At 36.9% G+C, this 16,171-nt stretch overlaps 2 protein-coding genes across 3 annotated transcripts in view; one reads left to right on the top strand and one right to left on the bottom strand.

Moving 5' to 3' along the window:
- Positions 1-3,471: 3,471 nt before the first annotated feature.
- Positions 3,472-7,220, top strand: LOC136836994 (piggyBac transposable element-derived protein 3-like). The gene is given in 4 exon segments (XM_067101525.1): positions 3,472-3,522; positions 4,609-4,656; positions 4,658-4,808; positions 5,383-7,220. Coding segments are annotated over 4 exon segments (1,902 nt in total). The 3' UTR covers positions 7,035-7,220.
- A 2,106-nt stretch (positions 7,221-9,326) lies between these two features.
- LOC136837118 (Bardet-Biedl syndrome 7 protein homolog) overlaps positions 9,327-16,171 on the bottom strand; it is a 70,776-nt gene continuing 63,931 nt past the window's right edge. For both annotated transcript variants that reach the window (XM_067101726.1, XM_067101727.1), the window contains exons 15-17: positions 14,762-14,863; positions 13,458-13,605; positions 9,327-10,809 (exon numbers count right to left, since the gene is read on the bottom strand). In XM_067101726.1, the coding sequence (XP_066957827.1) occupies positions 10,670-10,809; positions 13,458-13,605; positions 14,762-14,863 (390 nt within the window). In that variant the 3' untranslated portion in view covers positions 9,327-10,669. The remainder of the gene's footprint in view (positions 10,810-13,457; positions 13,606-14,761; positions 14,864-16,171) is intronic.

Genomic DNA, 16,171 nt, shown 5'->3' with positions numbered 1-16,171 from the left:
ACCGAAATCCATGTTCCAAGAACTTTCTACAAAATACCTATCTTCCACCTATCTTCCTCCGAGTGTCATATATCACTACGTGGCTAAGGACCTGTACGGTCCACTTCTGCCCCGATGACCTTACCCGCCCTACAGACTGTCAAACATGTATGACCAACATGTTTGTTCATACACTGCCATAGACTGATAATATGTATGATCAAACGTCAGTACATTTCATTGAGGCGCGGAGGCATGAGCAAAAGGAAAGCTTGTATAGCTATTCTGCTGGCGCTTGCCAGCGAAGAAGTCGACGATAAAAACAAAAAGAGACGATTGTGGATGAAAGAGTGGTACAAGAAGAGAGTGAACTGTCTCATCAATGCCTGTTAAATGAGCTACTGGTATCATCACCTGAAGACTATAGAAATTACCTTCGAATGGACCACGACACATTTATGAACCTGCTGACGATGGTTTCACCAATAATTGAGAAAAAGACAACACAACTCAGAGATGCTATACCAGCAAGTCAACGATTATGTACTCTCTGATTTCTTGCAACTGGAGATTCCTTCGAAGATCTGAAGTTTGCGTGCTGCATCTCTCCTCAGAGTCTTGGTAACATTGTGATAGAGACGTGTGATGCTATAGTGTCATCACTAAAAGATGTAATAAAGGTAAGGTGAAAAAAAAACAAATTGATGAATGCATATATAATACATTCACGAACTCTAATACACTGGAAGCTACATTAATAATTATGTAGACCGCAACCATGATTTATTTATTTTCATTATTTGATGTACTATCATTAAGATATGTGATTCTCTACACTGACAATTACCATTATCTCTTGATAACATCAGGTTTATCAGATATAAATTGATACTACTTGGATATACTGAAAGTTGTATCTGTAGCCTATCTACAGAGTGTACAAAAAAACTACCTAAATATATATACATTGCATTAAATGTGTTTGAATATTTCCTCACCTCTTCATCAATGTCTATTGTAGATATCCCTTCTTCCTGAATTTCCTGGTCTCGGAGAAAATTTAGAGCACCGAAAAACCATAAGGAGGGTACATACATGTCTTCAGTTGCAGCACCGGATTTCTCACTTTGAACCACCTTTTTTAATTCTCTCCTGTAGCTAGTACGAAGAGAGTTAATTTTCTTTGGTATCATATCCTTGGTGGCATTTGGGATGTGTTCTCTCAATTTATCAAGCAATTTTTGCTGACACTTTGCCTTTAGTGACCTATTTTTGTATTCCTCACTTTTAACCTTCCAAAGACATGGAAATGATTGATAGAGTTCAATGAACTCTATCCAAAATTCTTGGTTATCCTGTGTGTTCGCCATGGTTGATGGTGACCAAATGAGCATGTATGATCAAACCACTACAGACTCGTCAAGCATGCTGGTCAAACGTCTTGTTGGACAAGCTAGCTTCAAACTGCTTGTTCAATCCTTCAAACAAGCCTCTACATTCTCAAATTGGATTGTCCAACGCCAATTTGATCATACATGTATGATAGTCTGTAGGGCGCCTTACACCTTGCTGGTTTCACCCCACCTGCAGAATACAATGGCGCAGAGAATACATTCCTAAAGATAGGATAAATTTTACCGAAAATTACGGACATTAAAGGTAAAATAAATGAGCTGTGCTCCGTCAGGGTAACAACAGGTCATCAAACCCCACCAATATTCCTTCGCAGTCCGCCAACTCAGGGATGTGAGGTCGAAGTAAAAGTACCCTCCCGAGAGGAAACACCCTCCCTCCATAAGCCCTAAGCCCTGTTTCTTTTTTTCTTTTTTTTAGTTACGATCCTAAAACAATTCTCCTCGTATTTTAATATTTAATATATTTATATCTATTTATTGATTAATTTGTTAATTTATTGTTTCATTTCCAATAAACGATCTCTTACTGTGATTCCTGTTACCTGTTGTTACTTCTTTTAAACACCACATTCTTTGGAAGGTACAGTTTCAAGTCAATGGCCCCTGTGTCCTTGTTCCATATGAATAGGGCTCATCTTCTGAATAATAATAATAATAATAATAATAATAATAATAATAATAATAATAATAATAATAATCATTAAAATGCAGGTTAAAGCTATTGCCACTGTTACCACTATTATTATTATTACGAGCTTGACGGGGCGCGCTACACTGCACTGGAACCCTACGCTGCCCATCATGTCTCTCCTACCCTCCTGATTTCCTGCCAACGACGTCCCCACCTGGGGCAGACAAACAGGTTTGCAGGAGGAGGGTGGACATGTCTTCACTACCTTCCCGATCCCCTAAGTACCCCACCCTACACTCGGGGTGGACAAAAAGGTTTGCAGGAGGAGAGTGGATGTGTCATGTCACCCCTACCCTCCTGACCCCCTACTTATACCCCGCCCACCTAGGGCAGACAAACTAGAAAGATCCACTCAAATTTTATTATTATAGATTATTATTGAAAATAAGAAGAGCCCATCTGTCCTGAAGAGGAACTATCCCCGTGGCATAATTGTACGAAGAGGAGCATAAATAAGTTTAGTATACATACTTCAGTACTGCTGTATTACAGAAAAGTCACCTGAGAAAATCACCATTTATCGTTGATCTTAACGAATATCAAACGGATCAATAATCTAAGTCATTCAACGTAATACTGTGCGTTTTTTCACATTCTTAGACCAAGAACTAGTTGCCAACCTGTCTACCAAATACTAATACCAAATTTTAGGTGTGGTTATTGTCAACTTAACCTTAATCCTTGAGAAACACTGACAGCTTTCTGTGATTATTCTACAGCATGAGTCCATATCCCACATGCCAAATGCCTAGCCTATTTCCAAACCTGACAATTTTTAAATGAACTTACTAATAAAGAAATTCATTCTGAGAACATGATATACAATACTGTACCAGCACAGGGTAATCCTGATTCTGCTGTGGTCATTTATCTTGAAACGAAGATAACAATATTTAGCCACAGGAGGATGAGCTGCAGAGACAAAAGCTTTGCCAGCAACATTGGCCACTTCTGTGTAGAGCCTAGCGGCAGAATGCAAAAATGTGACACGAAATATTCTTACTAGTGTCATTTTGATGCACTTCTGCAGAATTTGGTGGAAGCCAGGGATGCCAATGTACAACTGGCAAACTCTTACATAAGTAAGCGTCTCACTCAATGATATCTTCACCTTTCATTTTACGACTACGACACCGGCAGGGGGCAGGCAGTTGGGCACCATAGTCCAATCAGGGGCGCGGCTGTGTCTAACTGTAGCCACATGTTGATAATTATGTTTCTTCTAAAATTTGGTGTGATTTGTTCCAATTTGTGTTAAAATATACAGAAAACACATAAAATTATTCAGCTGAATGTATTTAACAGACGTAGCATGTATTTTATGAAAAATTCGAATTACTAAATGTGTTTTCATTGAGACTAGTAAGTAATTATATGACATACAACATGCTGTTCGGATGTTACATTCAGCCAATCAAGCTACCAAATACTTGTACTGTAAGTGCATTTTTTGTAAATTAAAAAAAAAAAAATGTATAGTCACTGGGTCATTTTAATCTCTTTTACACCACTTTTTGAGAAACAATTAGTAAGAAACTTCAAAACAACCTGTACTAGAATAAGCACTTTCCTGCCCACCTAGAAAATTTTTGGTGCTTCTTGGTTATCAACTGGTGCAGTACACTACTTTGTCAACAGATACAATAGTCTTGTGTCTTCTTTGATACATTTAAACTAAACTTTAGAGCCTTATCATTTGTTTCTGGTAGCTTACTGTGAAGTCTGGGATAGTTTCGCAGCTACAGAATGAAGTTTTTGAAAATTCACTGTTATTGGCTAAAATTTCACCTGAATGCATGCTTAACAAGTTTTTTTTCAAGATTCCTTTGTACTATATGCATACTTCTGTTGGCCTTGAAAGCCTAGTATGTAGCCTAGGCTGATATTCAGCCCCATGAATTTATCTGATAAACTGCAAACTATTAAAATTAAAAATGATGAACATACAATAGGGTTGTGCCCTATGTAATTTAGTCACGTCACTCAAACCCAAGAAGTTTTTTAATATACAAGCGTAGTAATTTATATTACCCTTTACCGACCAAGTGTCCCGTACGGGCTCTTAAAATTGGCTACTTTTGGGAACTCGTGGCCAACAAGCTTATGCATGTATGAAATTGACTATCTGGTACCTTATTGTCACACCTCCCAACTCTTCAAATCAACCAATCAGAAGACAGCACTGTCCATGGGGTGGGGCGTGTGTGCTTTTGAATCCCACCAGTCTCTTGAATGACGTGATAGGGTGCAGTCACGCTAAAATTGTTCCGAAGGATCCCCCCACCCCACACCCCGTTGTAATCATGGTAAGTACACAGTTTTTTCATAGGTTGTTGTTGAATGATGTGTCTTCATGCTGAAGTGTTTTCAAGGTGATGTGATAATATTTAGTATTTGAAATCATAGCCGTAATAAGTATATATCTGCACGGGCTACTTCGGTCCGTAATGGTAAAAGTATGGTGCAACACGCGACGCCTCAAAAAATTTTTTCAGAAGCTAATTGCTTTTACTTTTTTTGCAGATTAGGAGTGATATGTTTTATGGGCGAAGGAATGCTGCCTTGGAGCACGGAGGAAGTGCGCACGGCATGGATAGCCCCAGAAGATGCCGAAGATAGTGATGTTGATGTGGAGGTAGACAGTGACTGTGAGGACCCAACATACCAACCTGATGAGGACGAGCTGGCTGACGCGGAATTTCTTCAGCCTACTACTTCACGAGGTTAGTATCATAACAACATCATGTATTTTTTCATTGTTGATGGATTACATATCATTTATACATATCATTCTATTTATTTTACACAGTGCCAACACTATTTATTTTACACAGTGCCAACACTCTATTTATTTTACACAGTGCCAACACACTCATACACATACACATGCTCACACTCATACATACACAGATGCACACACTCATACATACACAGATGCACACACTCATACAGATACACATAACTTCATGTGTTTTTGAAACTTTTCATTGTTGATGGATTACATATCATTCTATTTATTATACATATCATTCCAGTTATTATACATAGAGCCAACACACTCATACACATGCACACACTCATACAGATACACATAACTTCATGTGTTTTTGAAACTTTTCATTGTTGATGGATTACATATCATTCTATTCACTATACACAGTGCCTACACACACACATACACACACACACATGCACACACACACACACACGCACACACAATAACACACTCATTGTCCAAACACTCAACACAATCATGATTTACTGTCTGTATTACTAATGTGACTTTTCTTATTTCAGGTGGCCGTCCTGTCCCTGTTGCAGTGCCACACCCTATGCCAGATGTGGTAGATAGTGCTGCTGATGTACCATCCGCCTCTAGCAGGAACAAGAAAGCTCGGCCTCATCAGTGGAAGAAAGAGGACATCAGTAACCAGCCCCTGCCTGATTATGTTCATGAACGCCCTTGTTATTTGAGGGCACCAATGGAGTACTTCCTCCAGTTCTTCACAAATGAACTGGCAGAACACATTGTATATCAAACAAACCTGTATTCCAGGCAGAAGGATGTTGGGGGGAACTTCAACATCACGGAGGCTGAACTCAAGGTGTTCATGGGTGCCATCACTTTCATGGGGCTCGTTCCATTGCCCAGTATAGTTGACTACTGGGCTGTCCACACTAGGATTCCACAGATTGCTAACTGCATGTCCAGGAACCGCTTCAAGGCAATCCGGTCTAACCTCCACTTCAGCGACAACGACTTGGCAGCAGGGTCAAGGGACAGGTTCCTGAAGGTTCGTGCAATCTTCAGCAAGGTCACCAGGGAGTTCCTGAAGGTTGCTGAAACTCCTGTACAGTCTATTGACGAGGTCATGGTTACATACAAGGGGACCACAGCTGGTAACCTTCGCCAGTATGTAGCCAAGAAGCCAGACAAGTGGGGCTACATATTCTTCTGCAGGTCCAGTGTGGATGGATTTGTACATGACATCCTCATGTACCAAGGAGAGTCCACATTTTCAAGTCACCACACCACACTGTCTGAAGAGGAGGAGAAGATGCCAGTCACTTCCAAGTTCGTTGTCGCCTTGGTGAAGACCCTCAAGAACCCCAAGACCACTGCAGTGTATGCCGACAATTACTTCACAAGTTTGTCCTTGGCTGAGTACCTGAGGTCCCAGTATCAGTGTCGGTATGTGGGCACTGCAAGAGAAAATAGGGTTGGCTTCCCACCTCTGATGACTGTGAAGGATATGTCTAAGAAGACAGTAGCCAGGGGCACACTTGATTTCGTCTCTTCTGAAGGGATCCTTGCGGCTAGGTGGAAGGACAACAACATTGTGACTGTGCTGTCTACTGATGTCGGTGTGGAGCCTGTTGCTGACATTCAACAGTATAACAGGGAGGAGAAGAAGAAGGTTGGTGTACCCTGTCCAAATGTCATCACCAAGTACAACAGCCGAATGGGTGGCATCGACAAAAGTGACATGCTGACCCACCTCTACAAGACCCCCTTCAAAGCAAAGAGGTACTATATGAGGCTCTTTGCATACATTGTGGACCTCATAATATGTAATGCCTGGCTTCTGTACAAGAGGGACTGTTTGGCATTGCAGTCCAACCCTATGCCCCTCAAGGACTTCCGCCTCTCCATCGCCTTGGCACTGAGGGCTTACAAGGTCAACCCCACCAGAGTCACCAGGGTTTCCCTTACTCAGCGAGATGTCCCTTCACCGAAGAGGGGCCAGCGAGCTGTTGTGCCTGCCGTTGCAGAACGTCAGGATGCCACTAAACTGCATATGCCTTTGTATGTCAAGGCTAGGCAGACCTGTAAGTTTTGTTCCTGTAAGGGCCACATCCACAGGTCCCAGTGGGTGTGTGAGGACTGTAAAGTGGCACTGTGTCTGACTGATGCAAGGAACTGTTTTGCACTCTTCCACAAGGCATAACTTTTGTAAATATTGTATATATTTTGTGTAAGTTTGTATGTTGTGGAAGTCTTGTAAGTTTGTTATTGTCTATTTTTTATGCTAACCTATGTAAGTCTAAGCTGTAAATTATAATTACTAACACATTTCACTGCCAGTATTACTTGTATATTTTTTTATTTTTGTAAAATAAAGTATTCAACTATCCCAGGGTATCTTGTATACATCAAAAGAGGGAAAAAAACAGAAAAAAATTCATAATAAACACAGTAGCAAGTCATATTAACGTCAAACACAATAAATTCATCATGGAAATTGGTAAAAAGGTGAGTATATAAAGAGTGGTATTATCGGGAAAAAGTTTACCATTATGGTACGAAGTGTCCCGTACGGGATGAGCGTGGTCCGTCGGAGCTCGACCAAGGCATCCGTACGGGATACTTCATTGAATGCAATTATTTGCCAAGTTTTGCAAGATTTCAAAAAATGCACAAGAATGATTTGATCTTGTATTTTGATATACTATCACATACTAAGAGGGTTTTTTGAAATTTCCCATAAAACCTAGGGTGGACTTTAAAGGGTTAAAGCTCATTAAAAAATTGGTTAAAGTTAATAAGATTTATATAATAATCTATGAAGTTGTTACTCAAGTTACAACTGACTTTACGTATGATGACTCTGGATATCTTTTATTTTTCTATATAAATTAATAGTAGTTATTTTAGTTCACAGAGCTCTTAAGATTTATTGAACAGTAATAATATTTTCAGTGATAATCTAGTACCAAAATCTTAACAATGCAATCACAAAAGTTGATTCCTGGGTCTCTATAACTAGGCTTACATTTGCTGCAGAAAGAAAATAAAGCAGTTTTGTTTTATACATATGTAAGATGGAAAAAGAATTATGACATTGAACAAAAAAAAAAAAAAAGTCTCACACTTGTGCCAAACTGTAAGGTTCTTAAATTTAATCTCTGATATACACTTGACCTAAACAGTCCATTTTGCATAAATAAAATCCAGAAGCAAAACATGCATTAAAACTGACATGAAAGCTTTCACATAAAACTTGGGGAGCTTACAGATCAAGCCTGATGTTACCATACAAAGCAACTGTCCTATCTGATTTAGACTATAGAAGCCAAAAATATGGCTCAACACCAGACTCAGCACTGAAAAGCTTTGATCCAGTTCAAAATGGACTGACACTGCACTGGAACATTCAACTCCTCCCTGAACAAACCTTTTCAAGAAAATTGGCAAACCTCCTCTCTCTACATCAAGAATTAGTAACCATCCGAAGTGCAATGAAGATTCAGGCAACTGGTTCACCAACCAAAGACTTTTCGGTCAGACATTTTTATAAACTGTCATCCACCACCATTTCCAGTTACAGCCAAAAGAACTTTTAGGTCAATACATGTAAATATAACACTTCCTCCAACACTGCGAGTTCCCCCTCCATGGATATGTGTAAGATACATGATTATACACACTTGTATTATGTATCCAAAAGTTACACATATACCTGTGAACACCATAAACAACAAGCAACATACTGTATAAAGACATCAAGGCCCGCATTATGCAACCCACACAGGTGGATCCAAATCTTCCTCAGGTGTAGCTGCATTGCATACTGCCTTTCAGTCTCAGAGCTGCAAATAAACCTTTAAACTGTTAAATGATATGCATGCAAAATAAGTAACTATCCTGCTGTTGCAATTTATGGTTTGTATTGATGGCGATGGGGCTCACAACCTCATCTGCAAATGCTTCATGAAAACCAGATTGCTAATACTTTCTGGAGCCACCCCTTCCTAGGAGATAAGATTATGGATGATTCATATTATTCACCTTATTACATCTTTTTCTCCTGGGAAGGTTGATACCAGGTGTCACCTTGCTGGCTTTTATGAGATGATGTTACTGGTCTGACACCTCAGATCATGGATATCCAAGGGCTCAAGTACCAAATGTGCCTAGTTTTTCTTGGTTACCCATTCAAGTATTAACAAAATTCAAAATTAATACATGCTTGTCAAACTATTGTATGTGGCAGAATAAAATTTTTTGCCACAGCCCTTTGACCTTCAAATTCATACCCCTAGGCTTTCATTTTTATCTGTTCTCACTTAGCTGTTAAACTTTCTTAAATTTCTCACGCTCCCTTCCAGTGAGCCCCATGCAACAATACATAACTAAGTATGAAATCCTTTTACAGATATTATCACTGATGGCTTATTTTTGTCTAATCCTTTATCATATTTTCATCTTTAGGAGTGATCAATATAAAATATATCCAGCACATGAAAATAAACTTTAATATAAAGTTGAACAAAATCAAAGAATTAAAGATGACTAGAGAAACATTAAAAACTGCACAACTTAAATAATTAACTTAGGCAATTTCATACTGAAACAGCCAAGTATAAAACATACTTCTCATATAACTACATACAAGATGCATTATATCCTTATCACTTATCTCATACTACTGTACATCATATAAACATGGCCAAGCAACCATTGCAAATATAAAATGAAAAGATTAAAAAATGATACAAGATTACCTCGGTATGTTTTTCACTGAGAACTTGGGAATATGTACAATACCCCAAGTACAGAAAAAATATAGAGAAATTTAAATTTTACAATGACATATCAAGATGCCTTCTGTACATCAATAAAAACATTTTAGGATATATCAGTCGGTGAAAAAATACTTGTGATGCTTTTCTCCAGCTATGGCATTATAGAGAAATTAGAGAACAACCAAAATGGAAATAGGTTCCAGAACTGACCTAAATATATTAGTGAATGAATGAATGGAATGAATGAAGAAGGCACATGGTACAATACAAAGATATTACAGTATATGATGGTCTTATAGGTACAAAAAATACAGCACTTTCTTATTCTTTTAAGGCAATCTTATGCCTGTACATCACTGTCATGTGATAAAATGCTCTTCTTATAAATTCAAAGATGAAATATGTGAACTGAAAAAACCTTTATATAAGTCTGAGATGTAACACTTCATTGCAAAGTTATAATGCATAACTAATGCACCATTTTTCACCCTGCAAAGCAGCCAATAGCACACAATACATAGTGTGATGCAATACTGGAAATAAAGCTAACTTAATTACATCAGCAAAACTGAATAAAGCACAAAATAAATCATTCTTTGGGTAATGATTCTGATTCAAATAAAGATGAAATAACAGATCATAAAAATGACTCAATATAGACCAAAAGAAAAACTTTGAGCACAATAAATTCAAATAAACAGACTAACCCAGATATCAAAGCTGTGAACTGTATCAGCAAACAGAAGAATCAAGGAAAGTAGACTACATAAATAAATATGCATATATATACTGTACTGTACCTGCATATCACATTTTCACATTTTTCAAAGATGAATATTATAACTATAATTTTGCAGTTCATGCATATGCATACAGTACATACCATACTAACAGATCACATACCCTGTGTGTGATAAAGACTAATCCCATATTTACTGTTCTTAAATACATTCTGATGTTTATTTACAGCTAAATCAAAATAAATATATATACAATGCTAAAAATGTGCTGTAAAAGCATGTTCTGCTTAGACTTATGAAATTTCTTTCATGTCATCTTAAGACTGAAAGAAATTTACTAAATGTTGAAGATCAAGGCTTCCATAATTGTCAAGGATCTCTAGAAGCTGCGGTACACGGCTCTTTACATTGACTCCTTTAAACTTGAATTTGTCAATGTACAAGTCTGTAATCATACCTGAAATTGGGAAAAAGTACAAAACATTAGAAAAGAAAATTTATCACTATTTGACAGACTTACACTATACTCTTTTAGGTGAAACATAAATGAAAAGATCATGTGTTATTATTTACTGATGGGATTCACATCCACAGAATGTTGGTCACCAAATACTACAGTACATGACTAAGATGTCAATATCAATCATGATAAATTCAATTTTCCTCCCAAGAAGGAAACCATCCCAGAGGAGTCAAATGATTTGCAATTCACTCTGGTTCTTGGTAACATTTCTAGTTGAACTTTGGACCCTGTACCAACTTCATATAAAGGCTGAGAACATTACGTTTGTTTCAAAACAAAACTAACTTTTATTTGGCCAATTACACAGTCCTGAATTGTCCCAGACACTTCAGTCCCTCTTGAAGAAAAAACTGCAGTCCACCACTAATACTGCACATGCAACACAAAAAAAGGGATTATTCATGCATATGGAATGGTGCTCATTACTTACTGGCTTTGAATGGTGCTCCTGAGCAGCAGAGGCAAGGGACAGGCCATTACACTGGTGCAAAATGTCTAAGAGACCAAACTCATGTTACTGATTAAGCAGGTAGATCTATGTACTGGCTCTCCAAAAATCTTCATCTCTAGTTCACAGAGACAGGTAAGCTGTATCTACCAGTAAAATCTCTTGTGCCTTGCATAGGGCTTGAACTTGGAGACCACCACACTGTGAAGTCCAGGTGATACCAAATGAGCTACCACAACTTCACTTCTTGCTTTTAGTTCATTTTCTGCCTGATTATGTATGTTTGGATTTAGCAATGAGAGATAAATGGATTTCCATGCAGAAATGGTAGATTTATCACATGGATCTGATTTTCAAAATCAAAAGGGTATAAAGACTAGAGTCTCAATGAGAGAGTAATTTGCTAGATACTGTACCTACGTAAGTATGGTCTTTCATTTATTTGAGGATAAGCGCAACTAACACTGTTATGATTCCATTAAGTTTATTTTGTTCTTTTTGGTGTTAGTACAAATGATATTAACTTTCCGTTGTTTCACTGCTAATGTGAGGTTTTACTGCAAGGTTGCTAAAAGTCAAAGCATTCCTTTCGGTAATAATTTATATTTAAATCCATTATTTCTGATGTTTACCGAAAAGAACTGACAGGGTTTTGTAGTATGCCCCCAAAGGGATCCCAACTACATAAAAAACACTGCTAGTAATTTCTGCCAAAAGTTTGTGACTTGGGATTTCTGTCATGTATGGGTTCTTGAGGTCTATTATCTCTATTTTTATAGGAATCTACTTCAGTAACCAAGCTAGATGCATAACCCTCCTTGTTACTTAAAGTTATCAAACTTGAACTACCTTCTGGAGGCTAAAATTCCATAGTACATGACAAAGTCATAAAACTATGTCGAGGAGCTGTTAACAGGTGCAGTGTTAAGAAAATTCTTGAACTTTCACTTATAATATCTATAAGAAAGGACAGTGTACCGCCTTGAAAAGATACCAAATATTTTTCATGAACTCCATTTCTCAACCCATGATACTTGTAAGAGATGACTCCCAAGAGCCCACACTCTACCCAACCTAAATGATTGTGCCAATATAACATGAAAGACAAAAGGATAAACCTAACTCAGTCATATGTACTGAGACTATTACTACAAGAAAACAACTATTTCCCATCTCTATTTATATGATGATGGGCAAACTACACACTGAACAAAATATTGGAAGCCCTTCAACTGAAATCCATAGGGTAATTCTTGAGATAGTTCTGTCTGAGTTATTAATAGGACATATATTAATGCTTCTCAGGTTCAAATTTATTTGAATCACCACAGACCCTGCTAATGGCCTTGAAAATGAACTCCAATACCAGCAATGGTATTCTGTCTCAATGTTCAAGAATAAAGAGAGCGAGTCAGAGGTTGGACAAAATGGGAGAGTAAAATGAGCTTAATTTAAAAATCCCTGTAAAGGGGTAGTGCCATCAGTGCACCTCATGTGGTGCACTGTAGGCATTACTTAAGGTTCTTTGCAGTGTCCCTTCAGCCGCTAGTTGCAACCTTTTTCATTCCTTTAACTGTAGCTTCACTCACATTCTCTTTCTTCCATCTTATTTTCCACCTTCTCCTAACAAATTAATTAGCAAAGATGGACATTAAGATGGGAAACAGCTAATAAAATATAAAATAACAGGAAATAATGAGAGTGGGAAAGGTTATTTTGGCTCTTATTTGAGCTAAAAGTGAGGATTCAAAGCTAGAATGCCTTACAAATAAGGTTGTCAGGCATTACACCTCAGTTATTGGTTGTTAAACCCTTTTCCAGAGAGAAGGGTGGCAGTATTTATTTTGGGGAAATATCCAGTATTTTCTCCTCAGTAAACTCACACAGATCTTTGTTAAAATTAAACCCCTCCTCAAGGAACCAACTGTATAAGAATTACACAAAAGAATAATTTTTATACTACTGCTTATAAGTTTCAATAGGTCTTTTTCCTTATAAGACGTCTAATTACTATGCCTTAAAAACAAGAAAACTGCTTACCTTTCACAACCTGAAAGTTAAATGCCATATTATTACTGTTTCATTACTGAGCACAAAAAGAAAGAAAACAGTTTATTTTATACATATTACTCACCATAAAGCCTCTCCAGATGACATGGTTGTTTTCGATATTGAGCCATGAGCTCATCAGCATTATCTAAAATGTGTTGATATTCTGGTGATAGGAAGCTTGTGTCTGTCTCATGAGACCCCAGTTCTCTCAGGGCATCAATGAGAGATACCTGCAAAAATTACATCCAATGAATTAATTCATATGAAAACTTATCATGATTATGAATAAAGAAAAATAAATTGAAATTGCAGCAGTACTACTCTTCATACAACCTCCACATATAAAAATATCAAATGAAGCTATTAGCATGCATGACTTGACAAGTACTGAGATATGCTTACTGCACTAATTATTTTATGACTCCAAATATGACAGTTATTGTAGTTATTAAGCAAACTTATGGGAAAGTGCTGCTATGGTATTTTGCCACTTTCTAAATAATTATTGTCACAATATTTTTTGAGAACAAATACTAATCTGGTTTTTTTTTCGTCCATCAAAGTAGCAAAGTCATTTGTATTTGTATAAGAACACACTTCCCCACTGTTTAAGATATGGTTGGTTAGTTGGGCATAAATTAAGCTGGCTTCAAGCAATTGTGGGCCTTTTCTTTTAGGTAATCCATAAGTGTGCAAGTATTTAAGAGGCCTGGTGTGGACCTTGAGACTCATCAGACCAACTGAGACATCTTGCAAACACATGCACTCCATTTTGTAATATAAATAAATGCACTTCATTCTAGAAAGTCTGAATGCTTTCACTTTGTTTCTCAGTTTCCTTTTCAAGTGTCATGTGGTAAAATTCCTTTACAAAAGTCGCTAAAATCACAAAGTTACCAATATTTGTTTAATCCTACAGTAACTGTCATCAGTATACGTGTTCCACATAAGTTGTGAATCTGTTTCACACACTTTTTGTGAAAGAAAAATTACGCATGAACAAATCAAGATAATCTATCATCTTTTCCCTTTGCTTCCTGGTTTCACCTGCTAATGTTGAAGTGCTACTGTGCTAGTCTTTACAAAGAATCAACACTATCTTTTAGCATGAGTATATCATGGTTTCTAAATAAATGCAAATGAAAAACATCTCCATCTTCAGATTACAAACTAACAGCAATCATCTTGAATATGTTTATTCTATTTAACTTTAATATTACAGTGTTCTATGATTCTGTTTATCTGATGCACATTTCTATATACTTGACTTTTACAAAATGCTCACTGTTTCTGGTAAAGAAGTTTAAGATATTTTGCTTACAAACCAAAGTTAATTGTTCAAATTCTATAATGAATTTTCCTTGGAAATAAACCAATATATCAAACCTGCTTTGCCAACATGAGTTGGGCCTCCAAGCGAGGATGAAGAAGATGCAAAGCATGAACCACACTATCCTCACTAACTTCACAGGAAATGTCAAGCCGCACCTAGAACACCAAATTTCACATCAATATTACAAAATAACTTCTTATTAAACCACTTCTGTTAAGCTACTGAAATTAAGAATACTGTGCTAAGAATTCACATTACTCCAGCAACCACCAATCTCATACAAGGTGGGGTAAAAATGAGAGTAAATATAAACAAAATAAAATCCTTGTATATTTACTACAGAACCTTCAATACTTTTCTAACTGAGGTTGTTGGGGTTTTGAACTACATATAACTTCAAAGACTGTTTTGACTTCTTTCATTCTTAACAAGGGCCTTCAAACTTTGTAAACGTTTGAGATTATTTTATGTTCTTCACATTTCAATATTCCATTTATACTTCAAGCTCAATGTGATGATAGGTCATATTTTATTTTACTATCTTATGTTATGATGTTAGGAATTATTCAAAAGTCTTGCCAAGGAACAATTTACAATTCACCCTCTTTTAGTGATTTTCAATGTATCAGTGGTGTCTGAGAAATATTCTTAGCACACAGTTTAATGTTTATATCTTTAACCTGCTTCTTAAGATTTGAGCTAGTGAGCTCTGACCTAGATTTTAGAATTTTTATATTAACTTGATCACTTAGCTAAAAACCTTAACTGTCACATGGAATGAAGGGAATGTTGTTACTTACAACCTATCAAATACATTACTGTTTTGTAAATTTTCTGAAAGTTTCTCAATAATCTTTTTTTTTATCTTGTTTTTTGTTTCTATGTTTTTATTCTTTTTGACAAATTTTTCTCATTATCTTCCTGTTCTTCACAACTGAATCAACTTGCAGCAATATGTTGCAGGAGCATCATAATAAAACTAATTCCTATTTCAGTTTCTCCACTCCTGTATGTTATCAACTTCTCTCTTGGCTTCTTAAATTCTTAAATACTGTGTTTAGCAACTTTAATCCTTGGCTTTGGCAGAGTTCTAGTATAATTTTTCCCTTCTGGTTTCTTTCCCCAAAGTTATAGCTTTCAATCACATCCTCAAACCCACTCTATACATTCCTATGTGGACACTGAGGTCTCCTCCTATCAGTATCCCTTCTGATTGTTACTGCCATTGAAAACCTTTCCAAAACTCTTATTTTTCTTCTTCTGGTACCCCCGACTGTGGTGAGTACACCACAGAACACATACAATACCTTCTATCATAAGATCATCTTTAACTTAAATGTTCTATCACGTCTTAAGCTACAGTATTTTGTTTTTAACATCTAAGTCTACTCCATTTCTTCTGGCCTCAATACCATCCCACCAGCATTTACATTTGTCATCATCACTACCAGTGTTTTTTGTTC

This window comes from Macrobrachium rosenbergii, chromosome 57 (assembly GCF_040412425.1).
Source record: "Macrobrachium rosenbergii isolate ZJJX-2024 chromosome 57, ASM4041242v1, whole genome shotgun sequence".
Taxonomy (NCBI): domain Eukaryota; kingdom Metazoa; phylum Arthropoda; class Malacostraca; order Decapoda; family Palaemonidae; genus Macrobrachium; species Macrobrachium rosenbergii.
This window is presented reverse-complemented; position numbering and strand designations above follow the sequence as displayed.